Source organism: Gymnoscopelus microlampas, assembly GCF_963454915.1.
Source record: "Gymnoscopelus microlampas genome assembly, chromosome: 2".
Lineage (NCBI taxonomy): Eukaryota > Metazoa > Chordata > Actinopteri > Myctophiformes > Myctophidae > Gymnoscopelus > Gymnoscopelus microlampas.
In genome coordinates this window covers 61,556,878-61,576,881 of record NC_139939.1, presented here as the reverse complement: position 1 = coordinate 61,576,881, position 20,004 = coordinate 61,556,878, and the positions used below count along the sequence as shown (strand labels likewise).

The following is a 20,004-nucleotide window of genomic DNA, read 5'->3' as shown; positions in this document are numbered from 1 at the left end:
CTATTTTCATAACAGCCATCCTGAGGTTAGCTGTTAACTAAACATAGTTGTTGCAACAACACGATCAGAAGCAGGCCTTACCACAGAGCCCTGAGGCACTTTTTCAGGACTACAGTCAGGACTTTTTACGCGGTTAAACTACATTCTGTGTGTGTGTGTGTGTGTGTGTGTGTGTGTGTGTGTGTGTGTGTGTGTGTGTGTGTGTGTGTGTGTGTGTGTGTGTGTGTGTGTGTGTGTGTGTGTGTGTGTGTGTGTGTGTGTGTGTGTGTGTGTGTAAGGTACATGACGTCACACTAGTTTACATGTGGTTTAGGTATTTATGCAAAAATATGAAAACCAAACCTGTTCTGTTTGTTAAGCTGACCTGTCCTACAGTATGTCTACATGTTCTACATGTTCTACATCATGTTCTACATGTTCTACATGTTCTACATGTTCTACATGTTCTACATGTTCTATGTCTGCTAGCTGTTTGAAATATGAACATTATAAACATAGTTATTAAACTACATGCAGTAGACAGTTATAGAGCGTCACAGTTCACGCCCTTCCTGGTGCAGGAAGTAAATACTCAATGCATTTTTTCCATTGACTTTTACAAAAATATTTATATTAATTAATTTAAGCCTAGAATCAAGCTATCCAGGATGCTGGTGAATCATGACCATAAAACCTTTGATTCTGTGAAAAAAAACTTTTGAAAACGGCAAAACAAAGGGTATTTATTAAACATAGTATATCATATCATTAAATATAAAATAAAAACAAAGGGTATTTATTAAATATAGTATATCATATCATTAAATATAAAATAAAAACAAAGGGTATTTATTAAACATAGTATATCATATCATTAAATATAAAATAAAAACAAAGGGTATTTATTAAACATAGTATATCATATCATTAAATATAAAATAAAAACAAAGGGTATTTATTAAATATAGTATATCATATCATTAAATATAAAATAAAAACAAAGGGTATTTATTAAACATAGTATATCATATCATTAAATATAAAATAAAAACAAAGGGTATTTATTAAATATAGTATATCATATCATTAAATATAAAATAAAAACAAAGGGTATTTATTAAACATAGTATATCATATCATTAAATATAAAATAAAAACAAAGGGTATTTATTAAACATAGTATATCATATCATTAAATATAAAATAAAAACAAAGGGTATTTATTAAACATAGTATATCATATCATTAAATATAACATTTTTAAAAATCACAGAAAAAAAGGTTTTATGGTCATGATTCACCGCTATCCTGGATAGCTTGATTCTAGGCTTAAATTGATTGATATAAATATTTTTGTAAAAGTCAATGGAAAAAATGCATCGAGTATTTACTTCCTGCACCAGGAAGTGGCGGAACTGCGATGCTCTATACTGTATGTACTTTTAATAACTATGTTTATAATGTTGTCAATATTATAGATATTTCAATGTCAGTTATAGCTCACATGTATGTGAGCTATAACTGACCTGTCTGTCTGTCTGTCTGTCTGTCTGTCTGTCTGTCTGTCTCTTTAACTGCCTGAGGGGGTTCCAGGGGGTCAGCTATTTGAAAATAGCTGATCTAGAAGCTCACAATGTGTCACATCGTGACACATTGTGAGCTTGTAGATCTGCTATTTTGAAATGAATCTAGAAACGGTTTATTATTCTTTAAACATTTTAACAAACCCCCAACCTGGTACCAACTAGTTTTGTGTGTGTGTGTGTGTGTGTGTGTGTGTGTGTGTGTGTGTGTGTGTGTGTGTGTGTGTGTGTGTGTGTGTGTGTGTGTGTGTGTGTGTGTGTGTGTGTGTGTGTGTGTGCGTGCGTGCGTGCGTGCGTGTGTCTTATTCATAAGCCTGGTTTTATGACAGTGTGTGTGTGTGTGTGTGTGTGTGTGTGTGTGTGTGTGTGTGTGTGTGTGTGTGTGTGTGTGTGTGTGTGTGTGTGTGTGTGTGTGTGTGTGTGTGTTTGTGAACTATCACCGTCACCATGACAACACAGTGTAAACAAAGCCGATGCTCCTAGCATACGGATATGTGGTTTTAACCATTATTTCATACTTTGGCGATTCAAAAATAACGGATTTACAAAACATATATATAGAGATCCTATTTTATACAAGATCCTATTTTAGGAGAGAGAGAGAGAGAGAGAGAGAGAGAGAGAGAGAGAGAGAGAGAGAGAGAGAGAGAGAGAGAGAGAGAGAGAGAGAGAGAGAGAGAGAGAGAGAGAGAGAGAGAGAGAGAGAGAGAGAGAGAGAGAGAGAGAGAGAGAGAGAGAGAGAGAGAGAGAGAATCATTAATTAGAGTTATAAACAAACACACCTTCAATAAACATCCTACTGTAGAACAACCCAGGAGACACACTTTGATGTGTGTGTGTGTGTGTGTGTGTGTGTGTGTGTGTGTGTGTGTGTGTGTGTGTGTGTGTGTGTGTGTGTGTGTGTGTGTGTGTGTGTGTGTGTGTGTGTGTGTGTGTGTGTGTGTGTGTGTGTGTGTGTGTGTGTGTGTGTGTTAGAACGGCACAGTGGGGCATTTTTTGATGACTTCCTCATTCCATGTAGAATGACTCTCTCTCTCACACACACACACACACACACACACACACACACACACACACACACACACACACACACACACACACACACACACACACACACACACACACACACACACACACACATGGACTGAGAACTGTGTGTAGTTTTGTTAAGGCCTCAGTGTAGTATTTATTATTTAACTGGTTTTCTGTTTAGGTTTAATTTATTTACTGTTAAATCTGCATGTTTCTTAATTAACAGTGTTAGGGTTAGGGTCCAGTGTTAGGGTTAGGGTCCAGTGTTAGGGTTAGGGTCCAGTGTTAGGGTTAGGGTCCAGTGTTAGGGTTAGGGTCCAGTGTTAGGGTTAGGGTCCAGTGTTAGGGTTAGGGTCCAGTGTTAGTGTTAGGGTCCAGTGTTAGGGTTAGGGTCCAGTGTTAGGGTTAGGGTCCAGTGTTAGGGTTAGGGTCCAGTGTTAGGGTTAGGGTCCAGTGTTAGGGTTAGGGTCCAGTGTTAGGGTTAGGGTCCAGTGTTAGTGTTAGGGTCCAGTGTTAGGGTTAGGGTCCAGTGTTAGGGTTAGGGTCCAGTGTTAGGGTTAGGGTCCAGTGTTAGGGTTAGGGTCCAGTGTTAGTGTTAGGGTCCAGTGTTAGGGTTAGGGTCCAGTGTTAGGGTTAGGGTCCAGTGTTAGGGTTAGGGTCCAGTGTTAGGGTTAGGGTCCAGTGTTAGTGTTAGGGTCCAGTGTTAGGGTTAGGGTTAGGGTCCAGTGTTAGTGTTAGGGTCCAGTGTTAGGGTTAGGGTCCAGTGTTAGGGTTAGGGTCCAGTGTTAGGGTTAGGGTCCAGTGTTAGGGTTAGTGTTAGGGTCCAGTGTTAGTGTTAGGGTCCAGTGTTAGGGTTAGGGTCCAGTGTTAGGGTCCAGTGTTAGGGTTAGGGTCCAGTGGTTGAAGAAGTACTCGGATATTTTTATTAAGTAAAAGCATTATCACAATATAAAAATACTCTGTTACAAGTAAAAGGCTTGTGTTCAACATGTTACTTGAGGTAAAGTACAAAAGTATTGGTATCAAAATATACTTAAAGTACCAAAAGTAAAAGTACTAAAATGTTTGAAAATAGCAGATCTACAAGCTCACAACGCGTCGCGATGCAACGCGTTGTGAGCTTGTAGATCTGCTATTTTCAAATAGCCTAGGTATATAATAGGGCTAAAGTGGTTAATGTATGTTTCATAATATAATGATTTATATCTGCAAAGTAACTAGTAACTAAAGTTTTCAAATAATTGTAGTGGAGTAGAAGTAGTGGAGTAGAAGTAAAAGTACTGAAAATTAACACAAGGTAATACATCAAATACACATAAATAGTAATCTATAGGATCATAGGTAAACCAAGAGCCTATCATCAGTCTAAACAGTAGAATGTCAGAAATAAATCTGACATTGATCTTGTTTATTCGATACACTTACTTGTTTTATCTCATGCTCATTTGATTTTGCTATGTGTCTCATGTGTTTAAGACAGTAGGTAACTGATATATTACACTTTTACCTTAGCTCTAGGTATACTCTTAGTTGCTTCTTTTAGAAGAAAATGCACTTCAGACTTCTGGTGATTAGTAGTTTAGTTTCCTACCTATGTTGAATGTACTTACTGTAAGTCACTCTGGATAAAAGCGTCTGCTAAATCAGTGGTTCTCAAACGTGTTCAGGTCAAGGACCCCTAAATGAATGCGGGTTGGGTCACGGACCCCCATCTGAAAAGAGTTCCAGATGTGGTGATAAAAATGTAAAAAGTGTTCAAACATTTTCACAGAATATCAAGATTTTTGGAAAATAGCTGATGTATGTATGTAGGGCCCTGGGGGTCCCCGGACCCCACTTTGGGAACCCCTGCATTAGACCACGGACCACCATAACTCTGAGAGTGTACAAATGGAACCAAATGGACCCGTAAGGGTCCATTTGGTGTTGCTGTAACTATCAGGTTACTAACTATCCAACATTTATCTGGGGACCCCCTGGAACCCACTCAAGGACCCCTAGGGGTCCCCGGACCCCACTTTGAGAACCACGGTGCTAAATGACTATAATGTAATGTAATGTATTGTTACATTTTAACCTGTCTGTCTGTCTGTCTGTCTGTCTGTCTGTCTGTCTGTCTGTCTGTCTGTCTGTCTGTCTGTCTGTCTGTCTGTCTGCCTGCCTGCCTGCCTGCCTGCCTGCCTGCCTGTCTGTCTGTCTGTCTGTCTGTCTGTCTGTCTGTCTGTCTGTCTGTCTGTCTGTCTGTCTGTCTGTCTGTCTGTCTGTCTGTCTGTCTGTCTGTCTGTCTGTCTGTCTGTCTGTCTGTCTGTCAGTCTGTCTGTCTGTCTGTCTGTACTAATAGAGCCCTTAACAGACGACGTCACACTGGTTGTAAGCGATAAGAACCAGTATTGCGCGCGCAGGTCCAGCACCGAGGGTGCGCACCGGAGCCACTCGCTCATTAGTGTGTATAGAGGATATGCGCATGTCATTAGTGTGTATAGAGGATATGCGCATGCTTAAAGTGAATGGCACATCGAGTGGCAAAGAAACATGCAAAATGAGTTTAACATTGTTTAATGTTGTTTAATGCAATCAGATATGACTTTTCTGTTTGGATGCATGGGCTGTCAAGGCCAGAAAGTATTGTTTTGACACTCAGTAGGCATTCCTGCATAACTTCCGGGTTTGATGATGATGTCACACGCATATCCGCGGCCCATGCGCTCAGTGCTGTGTTTACAAACACACCCTATGTTCACTAAACAATCACCTGTGTTCAGTCTCAATGTTGGTAAACAAATAATTGGTCTATGTGTACCTGTCTGTCTGTCCTCATGCTTACCTGTCTGTCTCTCTACAGGAGCTGGTGTCTAACCCAGAGTTCATAGTGGGCGGAGCCACCAGGACGGACATCTGCCAGGGAGCTCTGGGTAATGACCTTTAACTTTTAACCTTTAACCTGTTAAGACCTGGAACTGTGTCATTTTTAGATTTGAGCTAAAAAGCATTATTTTACACTTTGGGCTATTCAAAAATAGCAGATATACAAGCTCATAGCGCGCCACCGAGTGCCGCGCTATGAGCTTGTATATCTGCTATTTTTGAAAAATCGTGAAAATGTGTGCAAATCTTTGAATATATATTTTTTTAAAGCGAACATTTTTAACTCAAATCGTTGCTTCTGGGGGTCCCTGGAACAAAATATTTCGATGGGGGTCCGCGGCCAAATACATATAATGTTGGGGGTCCTTGACATGAAAAAGATTGAGCACCACTGATACAGAAACATAGGTTTTTCAGAAAACTGTTGAGATTTAGGAGACATGTAGAATCGGCTTCAGGTCTCAATGGGTTAAGGATATATTATTCATATTCATTCTCATCATACTGTATCTGCCATGTCTCTCGTTAAACAAAGTACACAATAAACCCAGCTGTTGGTCAATAACTAGCCCTGAAACATGACTGTCATATCATGACCAAACTTCAGCCTGATTTTTGCACGTTTACAGCCCGTAATAAACGTTCACATTTCAAATATAAAGTGCTGACCTCACATCCACGGATGTTACGATACTGTTCGGGCCCTCAGAAGTACCTGTATCTTCCGTATTGTTCAATGAAAAGCATTTTAATCCGATTGGTGGCCTTTTTCTCATAGAGTCATAATGTAATCAGAGTGCAATACACCTCCCAACCGATAGGGGCGCGTAGTTGGACGTATGGAGACAATGGCCACCGATCAGATTAAAATTGCTCTGTATTTTTATTGAACAATACTGAAGATACGGGTACTTATGACGGCCTGTACATAATTATAACATCCGTGGCCATGAGGTAAACACTTTATATTTACATTATATATTTATATTTACATTATATATTTATATTTACATTATATATACATAATTATAACATAAACCAGGTTGACGTTCAGCCATGACGCTGTGACTGATGAGCGTTGTGTGATCCAAGGCTAGGCTATCGCTACACAAACACTCCACCGTCTTTTTCTAAGTGATCCTGGGCGCTACACTCCCCTCACCAGCCTAGGGAGGCCAGGGCCGAGCTCATGCCTCCTTCAATGCATGAGAGCCAACTGACCTTCTTGTCACCTGACAGGGGGGAGGTTCCCTGGTAGGACGTAGCGTGTGGAAGGAACACGTTATTCCAACCAGTTCCTTTCCCCTCCATCAGGCGCCCTGGCTGACCAGGGGGAGGCAGTATAGTGACCAGGATTACTACATGTTTTTGTGAGGGTATTAACTACCCTAGGGGACACGGGGAGAACATGCAAACTCCACACAGAGACACACACACTCCCACCGTCTTTTTCACTGAAATACTTCCTTACAAACCAACGTGGAGCGACCTGTTGTTTAGCTGCTGCTGTGTTCACTACAATGCTGTGTTCACTACAATGCTGCGTTCACTACAATGCTGCGTTCACTACAATGCTGTGTTCACTACAATGCTGTGTTCACTACAATGCTGTGTTCACTACAATGCTGTGTTCACTACAATGCTGTGTTGTGTTCACTACAATGCTGTGCTGCGTTCACTACAATGCTGCGTTCACTACAATGCTGCGTTCACTACAATGCTGCGTTCACTACAATGCTGCGTTCACTACAATGCTGTGTTCACTACAATGCTGTGTTGTGTTCACTACAATGCTGTGTTCACTACAATGCTGTGTTCACTACAATGCTGTGTTCACTACAATGCTGTGTTCACTACAATGCTGTGTTCACTACAATGCTGTGTTGTGTTCACTACAATGCTGTGTTCACTACAATGCTGTGTTCACTACAATGCTGTGTTGTGTTCACTACAATGCTGTGTTCACTACAATGCTGTGTTCACTACAATGCTGTGTTCACTACAATGCTGTGTTCACTACAATGCTGTGTTCACTACAATGCTGCAGCTGACAGACAGACAGTGTAGGAGAGACAGACAGACAGTGTTGAGAGAGAGACAGACAGTGTAGAGAGACAGACATACAGTGTAGAGAGACAGACAGACAGTGTAGGAGAGACAGACAGACAGACAGACAGACAGACAGACAGACATACATACATACATACATACAGTGTAGAGAGACAGACAGACAGTGTAGGAGAGACAGACAGACAGACAGACAGACAGACATACATACATACAGTGTAGAGAGACAGACAGACAGTGTAGGAGAGACAGACAGACAGACAGACAGACATACATACAGTGTAGAGAGACAGACAGACAGACAGAGAGACTGACAGACAGACATACATACAGTGTAGAGAGACAGACAGACAGTGTAGGAGAGACAGACAGACAGACAGACAGACAGACAGACAGACAGACAGACATACATACAGTGTAGAGAGACAGACAGACAGACAGACAGACAGACAGACAGACAGACAGACAGACAGAGAGACTGACAGACAGACATACATACAGTGTAGAGAGACAGACAGACAGTGTAGGAGAGACAGACAGACAGACAGACAGACAGACATACATACAGTGTAGAGAGACAGACAGACAGACAGACAGACAGACAGACAGACAGACAGACAGACAGAGAGACTGACAGACAGACATACATACAGTGTAGACAGACAGACAGACAGACAGACAGACAGACAGACAGACAGACAGACAGACAGACAGACAGACAGTGTAGAGAGACAGACAGACAGACAGACAGACAGACAGACAGTGTAGAGAGACAGACAGACAGACAGACAGACAGACAGACAGACAGTGTAGAGAGACAGTAACATGTCTGTGGTTTCATGTGGGTTTTGTTTAAACGGTTCACATTGTTGTGGTTTGTGTGTGTGTGTGTGTGTGTGTGTGTGTGTGTGTGTGTGTGTGTGTGTGTGTGTGTGTGTGTGTGTGTGTGTGTGTGTGTGTGTGTGTGTGTGTGTGTGTGTGTGTGTGTGTGTGTGTGTGTGTGTGTGTGTGTGTGTGTGTGTGTGTTTGTGCTACAAGGCCAGCGGGGAAATAGGAACCAGCTGAGAATATTATGGGATGTCGTTTCTGGCAGGCAGACACGCGTGCGTGCGTGCGTGCGTTTGCGCAGCCCGTGCGCACGAAAAAATGTGCGGGTTTTGGGCGCATTGTGTTAGTTTTAGTGTTACTTTATGAGGGTTTTAGGGTGAGGGTGAGCTTCAGCAGTGTATTGAGGTATATTACAGTGTATTGAGGTATATTACAGTGTATTGAGGTATATTACAGTGTATTGAGGTATATTACAGTGTATTGAGGTATATTACAGTGTATTGAGGTATATTACAGTGTATTGAGGTATATTACAGTGTATTGAGGTATATTACAGTGTATTGAGGTATATTACAGTGTATTGAGGTATATTACAGTGTATTGAGGTGAATTGCCTCCAATATATTTGCTGTTCCTTCCATGTAAGCTGGTGAATCTCTGGGAAAGTAGCTGATAGGCGGAGCAACGCAAAGTGTGTCTAATTCTAATAAAAATAAAGGTCATGTGATCTGACGGCCCGGGCCCGTATTGACAAGACTGACAGCATACAGACACAGTCTGCTTGAATCAAAAAAATGACAAAGATTTTTTCGGTGCCAAATGAAATAGATCTGCCACAATAATAGATGATAAGACTGGCAGATGCACCAGAATGCAGTCTTTAACCCATTGAGACCTGAAGCCGATTCTACATGTCTCCTAAATCTCAACAGTTTTCTGAAAAACGTTTGTTTCTATATCAGTGGTGCTCAATCTTTTTCATGTCAAGGACCCCCAAAATTATATGTATTTGGCCACCGACCCCCATCAAAATGTTTTGTTCCAGGGACCCCCCAGAAGCAACGATTTGAGTTGAAAATGTTCGCTTTAAAAATATATATATTTCAAAGATTTGCACACATTTTCACGAATTTTCAAAAATAGCCCAAAGTGTAAAATAATGCTTTTTAGCTCAAATCTAAAAATGACACAGTTCCAGGTCTTAATGGGTTAAAGATCCAGTAGTAGTAGTAGTAGAAGAAGTAGTACAAGTAGAAGAAGACAGACAGCCCAGGCCTACCTGGCCTACCCGGACGCTCCGCCACTGAAAGCATCAATATACCACAATGTAGAAATACTCTGTTACAAGTAAATAAATACAATTAAAAATAGACGATCTGCTATTTTTTGGGTGAATGTTCCCCCAGGATAGAGATGTGGGGTTCGAGTGGTTAAACGTAAAGGATAAAGTTATTTTCAATCATTTATAAGGTTTTCCTTATAAAGTGTATGTTAGAGGTAAATATTGACATACTGTATGTATGTAGTTCATACTCTATGACATAATATAAGGTTCTATAAAGTATCAATGAAAACCACTGATCTATCAGACCATGTTTGGGTCACCAGTAAATATCACCTATTCTCCCTTTCCTACATACAATATATGAATATTTGAATAATATATATATATATATATATATATATATATATATATATATATATATATATATATATATATATATATATATATATATATATATATATATATATATATATATATATATATATATATATATATATTATTGTTATTCAAAAGATTAAACAAAACAATTCAGAACCCATGAAGACCTGAGGCCATTCTTAAAGGGTTAGGGTTAGGGTTAGACCTGAGGCCATTCTTAAAGGGTTAGGGTTAGGGTTAGACCTGAGGCCATTCTTAAAGGGTTAGGGTTAGGGTTAGACCTGAGGCCATTCTTAAAGGGTTAGGGTTAGGGTTAGACCTGAGGCCATTCTTAAACGTGTTTTAACTGTTAAAAAAATGTTTTTTGAAAAAAATCAAAAAAATATTTTTTCAAGATTTTTCAAAAATAGCAGATCTACAAGCTCATAGCGCGGCACTCTAGTGCACTCTAGCGCGGCCTTAGTACACATTGAAGAGCCCTGGTGTAGTGGGCCTGAGGGCTTGTAGCTTGTTTTGGAGAGAGTTTACAAAGCAGAGAGAGAGAGAGAGAGAGAGAGAGAGAGAGAGGAGAGACTGGTTTGGTTTAGACATGTTGTTATGACTCAACCAATGAGAGGAAAGCCCTGTGTACACACACACTGGACACACCCACATACCACACACACACACACACACACACACACACACACACACACACACACACACACACACACACACACACACACACACACACACACACACACACACACACACACACACACACACACATTCTTTCTGTGGGTCTGTCCACACATGCAAAACTCTATCGCACACAAACACACACACACACACACACACACACACACACACACACACACACACACACACACACACACACACACACACACAATGTCTGTACTTATGAAGGGAAAAGACACACCCATACACATGCCAACATACTGTACACACACACACACACACACACACACACACACACACACACACACACACACACACACACACACACACACACACACACACACACACACACACACACACACACACACACACACACTCAGAATCAGAGGATATGGGTTTTGTTTGTCAGATGTGTGAGTCACCACCATGAGATCCCAAATCTCTAGCCTCTCTCTCTCTCTCTCTCTCTCTCTCTCTCTCTCTCTCTCTCTCTCTCTCTCTCTCTCTCTGAGTCTCTCTCTCTCTGTGTCTCTCTCTGTGTCTCTCTCTTAAAGGGAAAGAACACTTTAGTACTTTAAGTACTTTAAGGTTTGGCTTGTGTAGCCATGTGAATATATGACATTCATTTATGATTCATAGTGAATGATGAGTCATCATAGTGAATGATGAGTCATCATAGTGAATGATGACTCATCACTCACTAGAGATTCTAACGCCCTTTTCTGAGGGAGTTCCTGACCTCTGACCTCCCAGTAACTGACAGTGGTGGAAACAGTTCTAACACGTTTTACTTTTAAAGGGCAAGACCACTGTGGTAGAGGTTAGGGTTGTGTAGTTACCTTGCCATGATGTAGCTCCAAAGGTAGACAAGAAATCAAAAATAATTGCTCCATTGATTAGACATTGATAATTCAAAATATGCTCCTCATTGACTTACATTGTACGCTGAAACAGCTCTCAAAGTCACTCTTTTAGCACGTAAACGAACACAAACAAAGCTGATTCAGACAATATAGAACATCACCAAACCCACTACTGTAAAATCCTGTTGATTTTGCTATTTTTATTAGAAGGAAAACCCGGACTGGATCTCTGGATCCGGATCTTCATATAGTAAAATCAACAGGAAGTTGACATTTTTATTAAAAAAATAAACAGTAGTGGGTTTGGTGATGTTCTATATTGTCTGAATCAGCTTTGTTTGCGTTTGTTGATGTGCTAAAAGTGTGACTTTGTGATCTGTTTTACCGTACAATGTACCATAAGTCAATGAGGAGCATATTTTGAATTATCAATTTCTAATCAATGAAGCAAGTACTTTTGATTTCTTGTCCACCTTTTGGAGTTACATCATGGCAAGGTAACTACACAATCCAAACCTCTACCACAGTGGTCTTGCCCTTTAAAGGGATTGTGGGGTTTTGCACTGAAAAACTGTAATACCTCTTGATATTTGTGATGTGAGAGTGACCTCTAGTGGTGGGAGGGTGGACGCTCGCTAAACCTTTGTGCGCACGCGTTGCTTTTCTATGTTGTGTTTTTTCCTCAGTGTAGATTCATGTCCACTGATAAGAGCTGGCGTCAAGTGTGCATAAAAGTGTTTGTTTTTGTATAATAAGCCCTGGTGGTATATTTATGTATATTGCGTTTTTGTGTTATTAAAGTGTCAAATCACAACAAGTTGTCTCAAGACACTTTACATGTAGAGCAGAGACCCCACAGTCCATCCTGAACAACAAGACACTTTACATGTAGAGCAGAGACCCCACAGTCCATCCTGAACAACAAGACACTTTACATGTAGAGCAGAGACCCCACAGTCCATCCTGAACAACAAGACACTTTACATGTAGAGCAGAGACCCCACAGTCCCATCCTGAACAACAAGACACTTTACATGTAGAGCAGAGACCCCACAGTCCATCCTGAACAACAAGACACTTTACATGTAGAGCAGAGACCCCACAGTCCCATCCTGAACAACAAGACACTTTACATGTAGAGCAGAGACCCCACAGTCCATCCTGAACAACAAGACACTTTACATGTAGAGCAGAGACCCCACAGTCCCATCCTGAACAACAAGACACTTTACATGTAGAGCAGAGACCCCACAGTCCATCCTGAACAACAAGACACTTTACATGTAGAGCAGAGACCCCACAGTCCATCCTGAACAACAAGACACTTTACATGTAGAGCAGAGACCCCACAGTCCCACCCTGAACAACAAGACACTTTACATGTAGAGCAGAGACCCCACAGTCCATCCTGAACAACAAGACACTTTACATGTAGAGCAGAGACCCCACAGTCCATCCTGAACAACAAGACACTTTACATGTAGAGCAGAGACCCCACAGTCCATCCTGAACAACAAGACACTTTACATGTAGACTGACGCTATAATAAGCCAATGTGAAAAGGGAGCCATTTCTTCTTAGGCCTTGCACGGCAATTGGACACTGACTGCATTCATGAGTTGAGGCATTTTGTTCCAAAAATGTGGTTTGCTAAATTAGACCTGCTGGTGGCGCTATAACAGGCCAATGTGAAAAGGGTGGCATTTCTTCCTCGGCCTAGTGGGAATGTGTGTGCAAAATTTCACAGAAATCGCACACTGCGTTCATGATTTGAGGAATTTTGTTCAAAACGGACCAATCCTGCAAACCTTAGAAGCCAATGTTAGCCAAGTAGGAATGAATATGAAGTATCGGACACATCCATCTTGATCACATGACTATAGAGAGACTGTGTACCGATTTACGTGATTTTTTTAACAGAATCTGAAGGAGTAAGAGCAAAAAATGTGTTTTTCAAAACTCAGCCTCCTGGTGGCGCTCTAAAAGGCATATGTGAAAAATGCACGGCAAAGGTTTTTCCTTGGCCTCTAAGGAGTGTGCATGCAAAGTTGCACGCAGATCGGTGCAGTTATAGCTAAAAACGTGAATCGGCCTGTTATAGCGCCACCATGAGGCTGATTTGAAAGTTTTCAAGTGACATTTCTTCCTGGGCCAAGTGGGAATGTACGTGGAAAATTGCACGGAAAGTGCATGCTGCGTTCATGATTTGAGGCATTTTGTTCAAAATGAACCAATCCTGCTAACTTTGGAAGCCAATCTTAGCCAATCAGGATGGAATATGGAAACTCGGACAGATCCGTGTTGATCACATGACTATAGAGATACTGTGTACCGATTTGTGTGTTATTTGGACAAAATCTGTAGGAGTAATATTAAAAAATGTGTTTTGCAAAAGTCGGCCTCATGGTGGCGCTATGACGGGCTGATCTGAAAAATGTGGGGCAGAGGTTCTGCTGTGGCATCCAGGGAGTGTGTGTGTGCAGTTTCACAGCGACAGGGCCAACGGTGGCGGAGATTAGCTGGTCACAGAAGGACGGACACACACGCACGCACGCACGCACGCACGCACGCACGCACGCACGCACGCACGCACGCACGCACGCACGCACGCACGCACGCACGCACGCACACACACACACACACACACACACACACACACACACACACACACACACACACACACACACACACACACACACACACACACACACACACACACACACACACACACACACACACACACACACACACACACACACACACAAGGAAGGACGGACGGACGGACGGACGGACGGAGGGAGGGTAAAACATACTCGCTCGCCATGCCTATCGGCCTGGCGGAGACAATAACTGTGTGTGTGTGTGTGTGTGTGTGTGTGTGTGTGTGTGTGTGTGTGTGTGTCTGTGTCTGTGTCTGTGTCTGTCTGTGTGTGTGTGTGTGTGTGTGTGTGTGTGTGTATGTATAACAGGTGACTGTTGGCTCCTAGCAGCCATCGCCTCATTAACTCTGAATGAAGACGTTATGGCCAGAGTGGTTCCTATGGAGCAGGACTTTGGAGACCAATACGCTGGAATATTCCACTTCCAGGTGAGAGAGAGAGACACACACACACACACACACACACACACACACACACACACACACACACACACACACACACACACACACACACACTCAGTCTCCATGGGTGTCCCCCAAGGCTCAATTTTAGGCCCCGTCCTTTTTACGCTGTATATAAATAATATTATCTCCACTCTAAATGACTGTCATGCTCAGCCCAGCCAATATGAAGCTGCAGCTCACATTCAATGCCCTGGTTGAGCTTAGACTTATACTGAATGCAAGCAAGACCAAGCTCATGGTATTCTCTAGGGCAGGGGTCTTCAACAGGGGGTCCGGGACCCCTAGGGGGTCCTCAGAGTTACTACAGGGGGTCCTCCAAATCTTTGTGTGATATGTTTTTTTTTTTTTTTTTTTTACATTAACCACTTGAACCCTAGTTTCCCTTTTCTGAGGAGAATAGCCGATCTACAAGCTCACAACGCCTCGCGCTGCGAGGCGTTGTGAGCTTGTAGATCGGCTATTTTTGGCAAAGAGTTATAGGTGTGTACAGGGAAAAAAGAGCAGCAAAAGTTTATCTGAAACACAATTTTATACAATATAGTGGGGGTCCCTGCTTCATCTCTCTCTCAGCTAGGGGGTCCTTGGCCTGAAAACGTTGAAGACCCCTGCTCTAGGGCTAAAACCACCAACCGTGACAATCTAACTATAATCTCTTCAAGTGGCTATATAACTGAGAGGGTCTCAGGGTATAAATACCTTGGCATCTGGCTGGATGAAAAATTATCTTTTAAATATCACATCGAAAACCTTGTCACAAAACTTAGACAGAAAATTGCTTTTCTCTATAGGAATAAAGCGTGATTTCCTGCCTCATGCAAATAAAAAACTATTATTGAAGCCACCTTCCTTTCTGTGTTAGATTATGGGGACATTATTTATAGGATTGCTGCCCCGTCAACTTTAAAGCACCTCGACACAGTGTACCACTCTGCCTTAAGGTGGGTAACTGGTGACAGTTATGGTACACATCACTGTACTCTTTATGAGAACGCAGGCTTATCCTCACTCTCTGTGAGGCGTGATAAGCACTGGTATCTGTTTATTTTTAAAGCTATCTCAGGAATGCTCCCCCCATATATTTGTAATATGTTGGATCAGAAGCCTAGTACCCACCAGACCCGTTCCAGTGACTTCCTGACGCTCAAGGTTCTCAAATTTGCGAATTCAGAGCTATAGGCAAGGCAGCATTCTCTGTTAGTGCTCCATCTGCCTGGAATGAGCTTCAGAAGTCTCTAAAAATCAGACCCTCATTGGGTCAATATAGAGCAATGGTTTCCAGCACCTTTGTACCAGACTGTAACTGTTTTATTTAATGTTCCTGTTCTTTTGTTGAAATACTGAGTATTTTCTGTTCTCTGATTACTAATTAATATTGATGTATGTAAATGTATTCCTGTTGATTATGTTGATTATGTTGTATCTCGGCTACATTGAAAATGAGGGCTTGCCCTCAACTGTGCTCCGAGTTGAAATAAAGGTTATGATGATGACATGTTTTCATATGAAATAACTAAGTTATTTGTCAAAAACAGTTTTTGACTAATAACTTAGTTATTTCATATATTTGTTATAGTTCTGGCAGCATGGAGAGTGGGTGGTTTTAGTATAATATTTAACTATAATATGTATTGTTCTCTATAACAGATCTGTCTAATCAGAGACTCGAGCATATATACCAAATACCAAAACACTCGCCCCAAAACACACAGTCGCCCCGGGGCAAATGCAGCGCTATTATAGAATGGGGGGCGAGTGTGTTTTGGGGCGAGGCTTCCGGCTACCTTATGGAATACTGTCATCATTTGTTTTCAGAGGCCAATTTCTCTAGTATAGAGAGTGGGTGTACAGTATGTAATAACTATAATATTAATATGTATTATAGTTCTGGCAGTATGGAGAGTGGGTGGACGTGGTCATTGATGACAGACTTCCTGCTAAAGATGGAGAGTTGCTGTTTGTTCATTCTGCCGAGGGAAGAGAGTTCTGGAGCGCTCTGCTGGAGAAAGCATACGCCAAGTAAGATACCTGTCTGTCTGTCTGTGTGTCTGTCTGTCTGTCTGTCTGTCTGTCTGTCTGTCTGTCTGTCTGTCTGTCTGTCTGCCTGCCTGCCTGCCTGCCTGCCTGCCTGTCTGTCTGTCTGTCTGTCTGTCTGTCTGCCTGCCTGCCTGTCTGTCTGTCTGTCTGTCTGTCTGTCTGTCTGTCTGTCTGTCTGCCTGCCTGCCTGCCTGCCTGCCTGCATGCCTGCCTGCCTGCCTGTCTGCCTGTTGTAAAGTGTAAATAGTTTGACTCTGTCTGTGGCTGTGAATTCAGGACAACAATGACCTGCTCTGTTCTCATCATGTCATGTGACATCACAGTGTGTCACATCTGGTGAATGTTCCCTTCCAGATGATCAGATCCATCCAGATGTTTTAGAGATTAGAGATTTATTCATGTGATGCAGTTTGACTGAAAGCTTTTCAACAACATGAGAGAAAGAGACTGTTTTAATAATGACACGAGAGACACAGAGACAGAGAGTGTGTGCTTGTGTTGGCACGTTTTGTATGTGTGTGTGTGTGTGTGTGTGTGTGTGTGTGTGTGTGTGTGTGTGTGTGTGTGTGTGTGTGTGTGTGTGTGTGTGTGTGTGTGTGTGTGTGTGTGTGTGTGTGTGTGTGTGTGTGTGTGTGTGTGTGTGTGTGTGTGTGTGTGCGCGCACGTGCCTATCATGAACCGTACACACAAGCTTTTCTCTATTGAACAATACATTTCTGTGTAGTCTGCAGTCCCCCGGGATTACAGAAGGTGGCAGCGTACTCGTTTCCTCTTCCTGTCTTGGGAACCTTCTCTAAAACACCCTGGACAACACTCCACACGTCCTAGACTCTTCTCTCTTCTCTAAAACACTCTGGACAACGCTCCACACGTCCTAGACTCTTCTCTCTTCTCTAAAACACCCTGGACAACGCTCCACACGTCCTAGACTCTTCTCTCTTCTCTAAAACACCATGGACAACGCTCCACACGTCCTAGACTCTTCTCTCTTCTCTAAAACACCCTGGACAACGCTCCACACGTCCTAGACTCTTCTCTCTTCTCTAAAACACTCTGGACAACGCTCCACACGTCCTAGACTCTTCTCTCTTCTCTAAAACACCCTGGACAACGCTCCACACGTCCTAGACTCTTCTCTCTTCTCTAAAACACTCTGGACAACGCTCCACACGTCCTAGACTCTTCTCTCTTCTCTAAAACACCCTGGACAACGCTCCACACGTGCTAGACTCTTCTCTCTTCTCTAAAACACCCTGGACAACGCTCCACACGTCCTAGACTCTTCTCTCTTCTCTAAAACACTCTGGACAACGCTCCACACGTCCTAGACTCTTCTCTCTTATCTAAAACACTCTGGACAACGCTCCACACGTCCTAGACTCTTCTCTCTTCTCTAAAACACTCTGGACAACGCTCCACACGTCCTAGACTCTTCTCTCTTCTCTAAAACACTCTGGACAACGCTCCACACGTCCTAGACTCTTCTCTCTTCTCTAAAACACCCTGGACAACGCTCCACACATCCTAGACTCTTCTCTCTTCTCTATAACACTCTGGACAACTCTCCACACGTCCTAGACTCTTCTCTCTTCTCTAAAACACCCTGGACAACGCTCCACACGTCCTAGACTCTTCTCTCTTCTCTAAAACACTCTGGACAACGCTCCACACGTCCTAGACTCTTCTCTAAAACACTCTTGACAACGCTCCACACGTCCTAGACTCTTCTCTCTTCTCTATAACACTCTGGACAACGCTCCACACGTCCTAGACTCTTCTCTCTTCTCTAAAACACTCTGGACAACGCTCCACACGTCCTAGACTCTTCTCTCTTCTCTAAAACACCCTGGACAACGCTCCACACGTCCTAGACTCTTCTCTCTTCTCTAAAACACTCTGGACAACGCTCCACACGTCCTAGACTCTTCTCTCTTCTCTAAAACACTCTGGACAACGCTCCACACGTCCTAGACTCTTCTCTCTTCTCTAAAACACCCTGGACAACGCTCCACACGTCCTAGACTCTTGTCTCTTCTCTAAAACACTCTGGACAACGCTCCACACGTCCTAGACTCTTCTCTCTTCTCTAAAACACCCTGGACAACGCTCCACATGTCCTAGACTCTTCTCTCTTCTCTAAAACACTCTGGACAACGCTCCACACGTCCTAGACTCTTCTCTCTTCTCTAAAACACTCTGGACAACGCTCCACACGTCCTAGACTCTTCTCTCTTCTCTAAAACACTCTGGACAACGCTCCACACGTCCTAGACTCTTCTCCTTTACATTGCAGGGTGAACGGTTGCTATGAGGCGTTGTCAGGGGGTTGCTTAGCCTGGTTCCAGACCAATCTGCCTTTGCAAAATTGCATCGAACTTTAGCCCTCGGCAGATTAGGTCTGGCCCCCCTCAATAGAGATTTCATTTCTCTCCCTCCGAAGTCGTGACCAATCAGGGCCCAGTATCCAAATGTGGGCGGGCTTATCACCTTATTTGGAGCAATGACGTACAATGCAGAAGACTCATTTTCAGTTTTTCACAACAAAGATGGACGCCGCCATAGCATCGGTAGTAAACACGTTAGAAAATATTTCTTTTCTAACAGACGAACAAACAATTGCCCATAAAGCTTTTGTTGGAAAGAAAGATGTATTACGAATAGTTTCGTCTGGTTACCAGACTACGGTCGAGGCAGAAGGCCGCCGCCCTAGAACCTAGGGTCTGCCTGACGTTTCTTCCAGTTAAGAGGGAGTTTTTCGTTGCCACTGTCGCAAAAATTGCTTGTTCAGGGTGGGATTGTCGGGTCTCTTCTCTACATGTAAAGTGTCTTGAGACAACTTGTTGTGATTTGACACTTTAATAAAATTGAATTGAATTGAATTAAATACGAGTGGAGCTAGCTTTCGTTGTTTACTATTTCAGCACCGGCGCTTGTGTGTGACGTAGCAGGAAGCACTGCTCTGATTGGTTTTAGGTCTAACCAATAGAGTCCGTTTGGATCTTTTTGTAACCGCCCCTTGGAAAAAAATCTATGGTTGATAGGAACCAGACTAATGTCCACGCAGTGTGTCGTGTGATTGGCCACGCGAGGCTAGGGGTTGCTAGGTGATGTGTATTGTTTACATTGCAGGGTGAATGGTTGCTATGAGGCGTTGTCAGGCGGTTGCTAGGTGGTGATGTGTATTGTTTACATTGCAGGGTGAATGGTTGCTATGAGGCGTTGTCAGGCGGTTGCTAGGTGGTGATGTGTATTGTTTACATTGCAGGGTGAATGGTTGCTATGAGGCGT

General features: G+C 42.6%; 1 protein-coding gene across 1 annotated transcript in view; it reads left to right on the top strand.

The window, feature by feature from the left end:
- LOC311035623 (calpain-2 catalytic subunit-like) overlaps nucleotides 1-20,004 on the top strand; it is a 42,878-nt gene that overhangs the window by 2,010 nt on the left and 20,864 nt on the right. The window contains exons 2-5 of the mRNA XM_084043933.1: nucleotides 5,437-5,506; nucleotides 14,528-14,646; nucleotides 16,565-16,698; nucleotides 19,982-20,004. The exon at nucleotides 19,982-20,004 is cut by the window's right edge and continues 146 nt beyond it. Of these exons, the coding sequence (XP_083900059.1) occupies nucleotides 5,437-5,506; nucleotides 14,528-14,646; nucleotides 16,565-16,698; nucleotides 19,982-20,004 (346 nt within the window). The remainder of the gene's footprint in view (nucleotides 1-5,436; nucleotides 5,507-14,527; nucleotides 14,647-16,564; nucleotides 16,699-19,981) is intronic.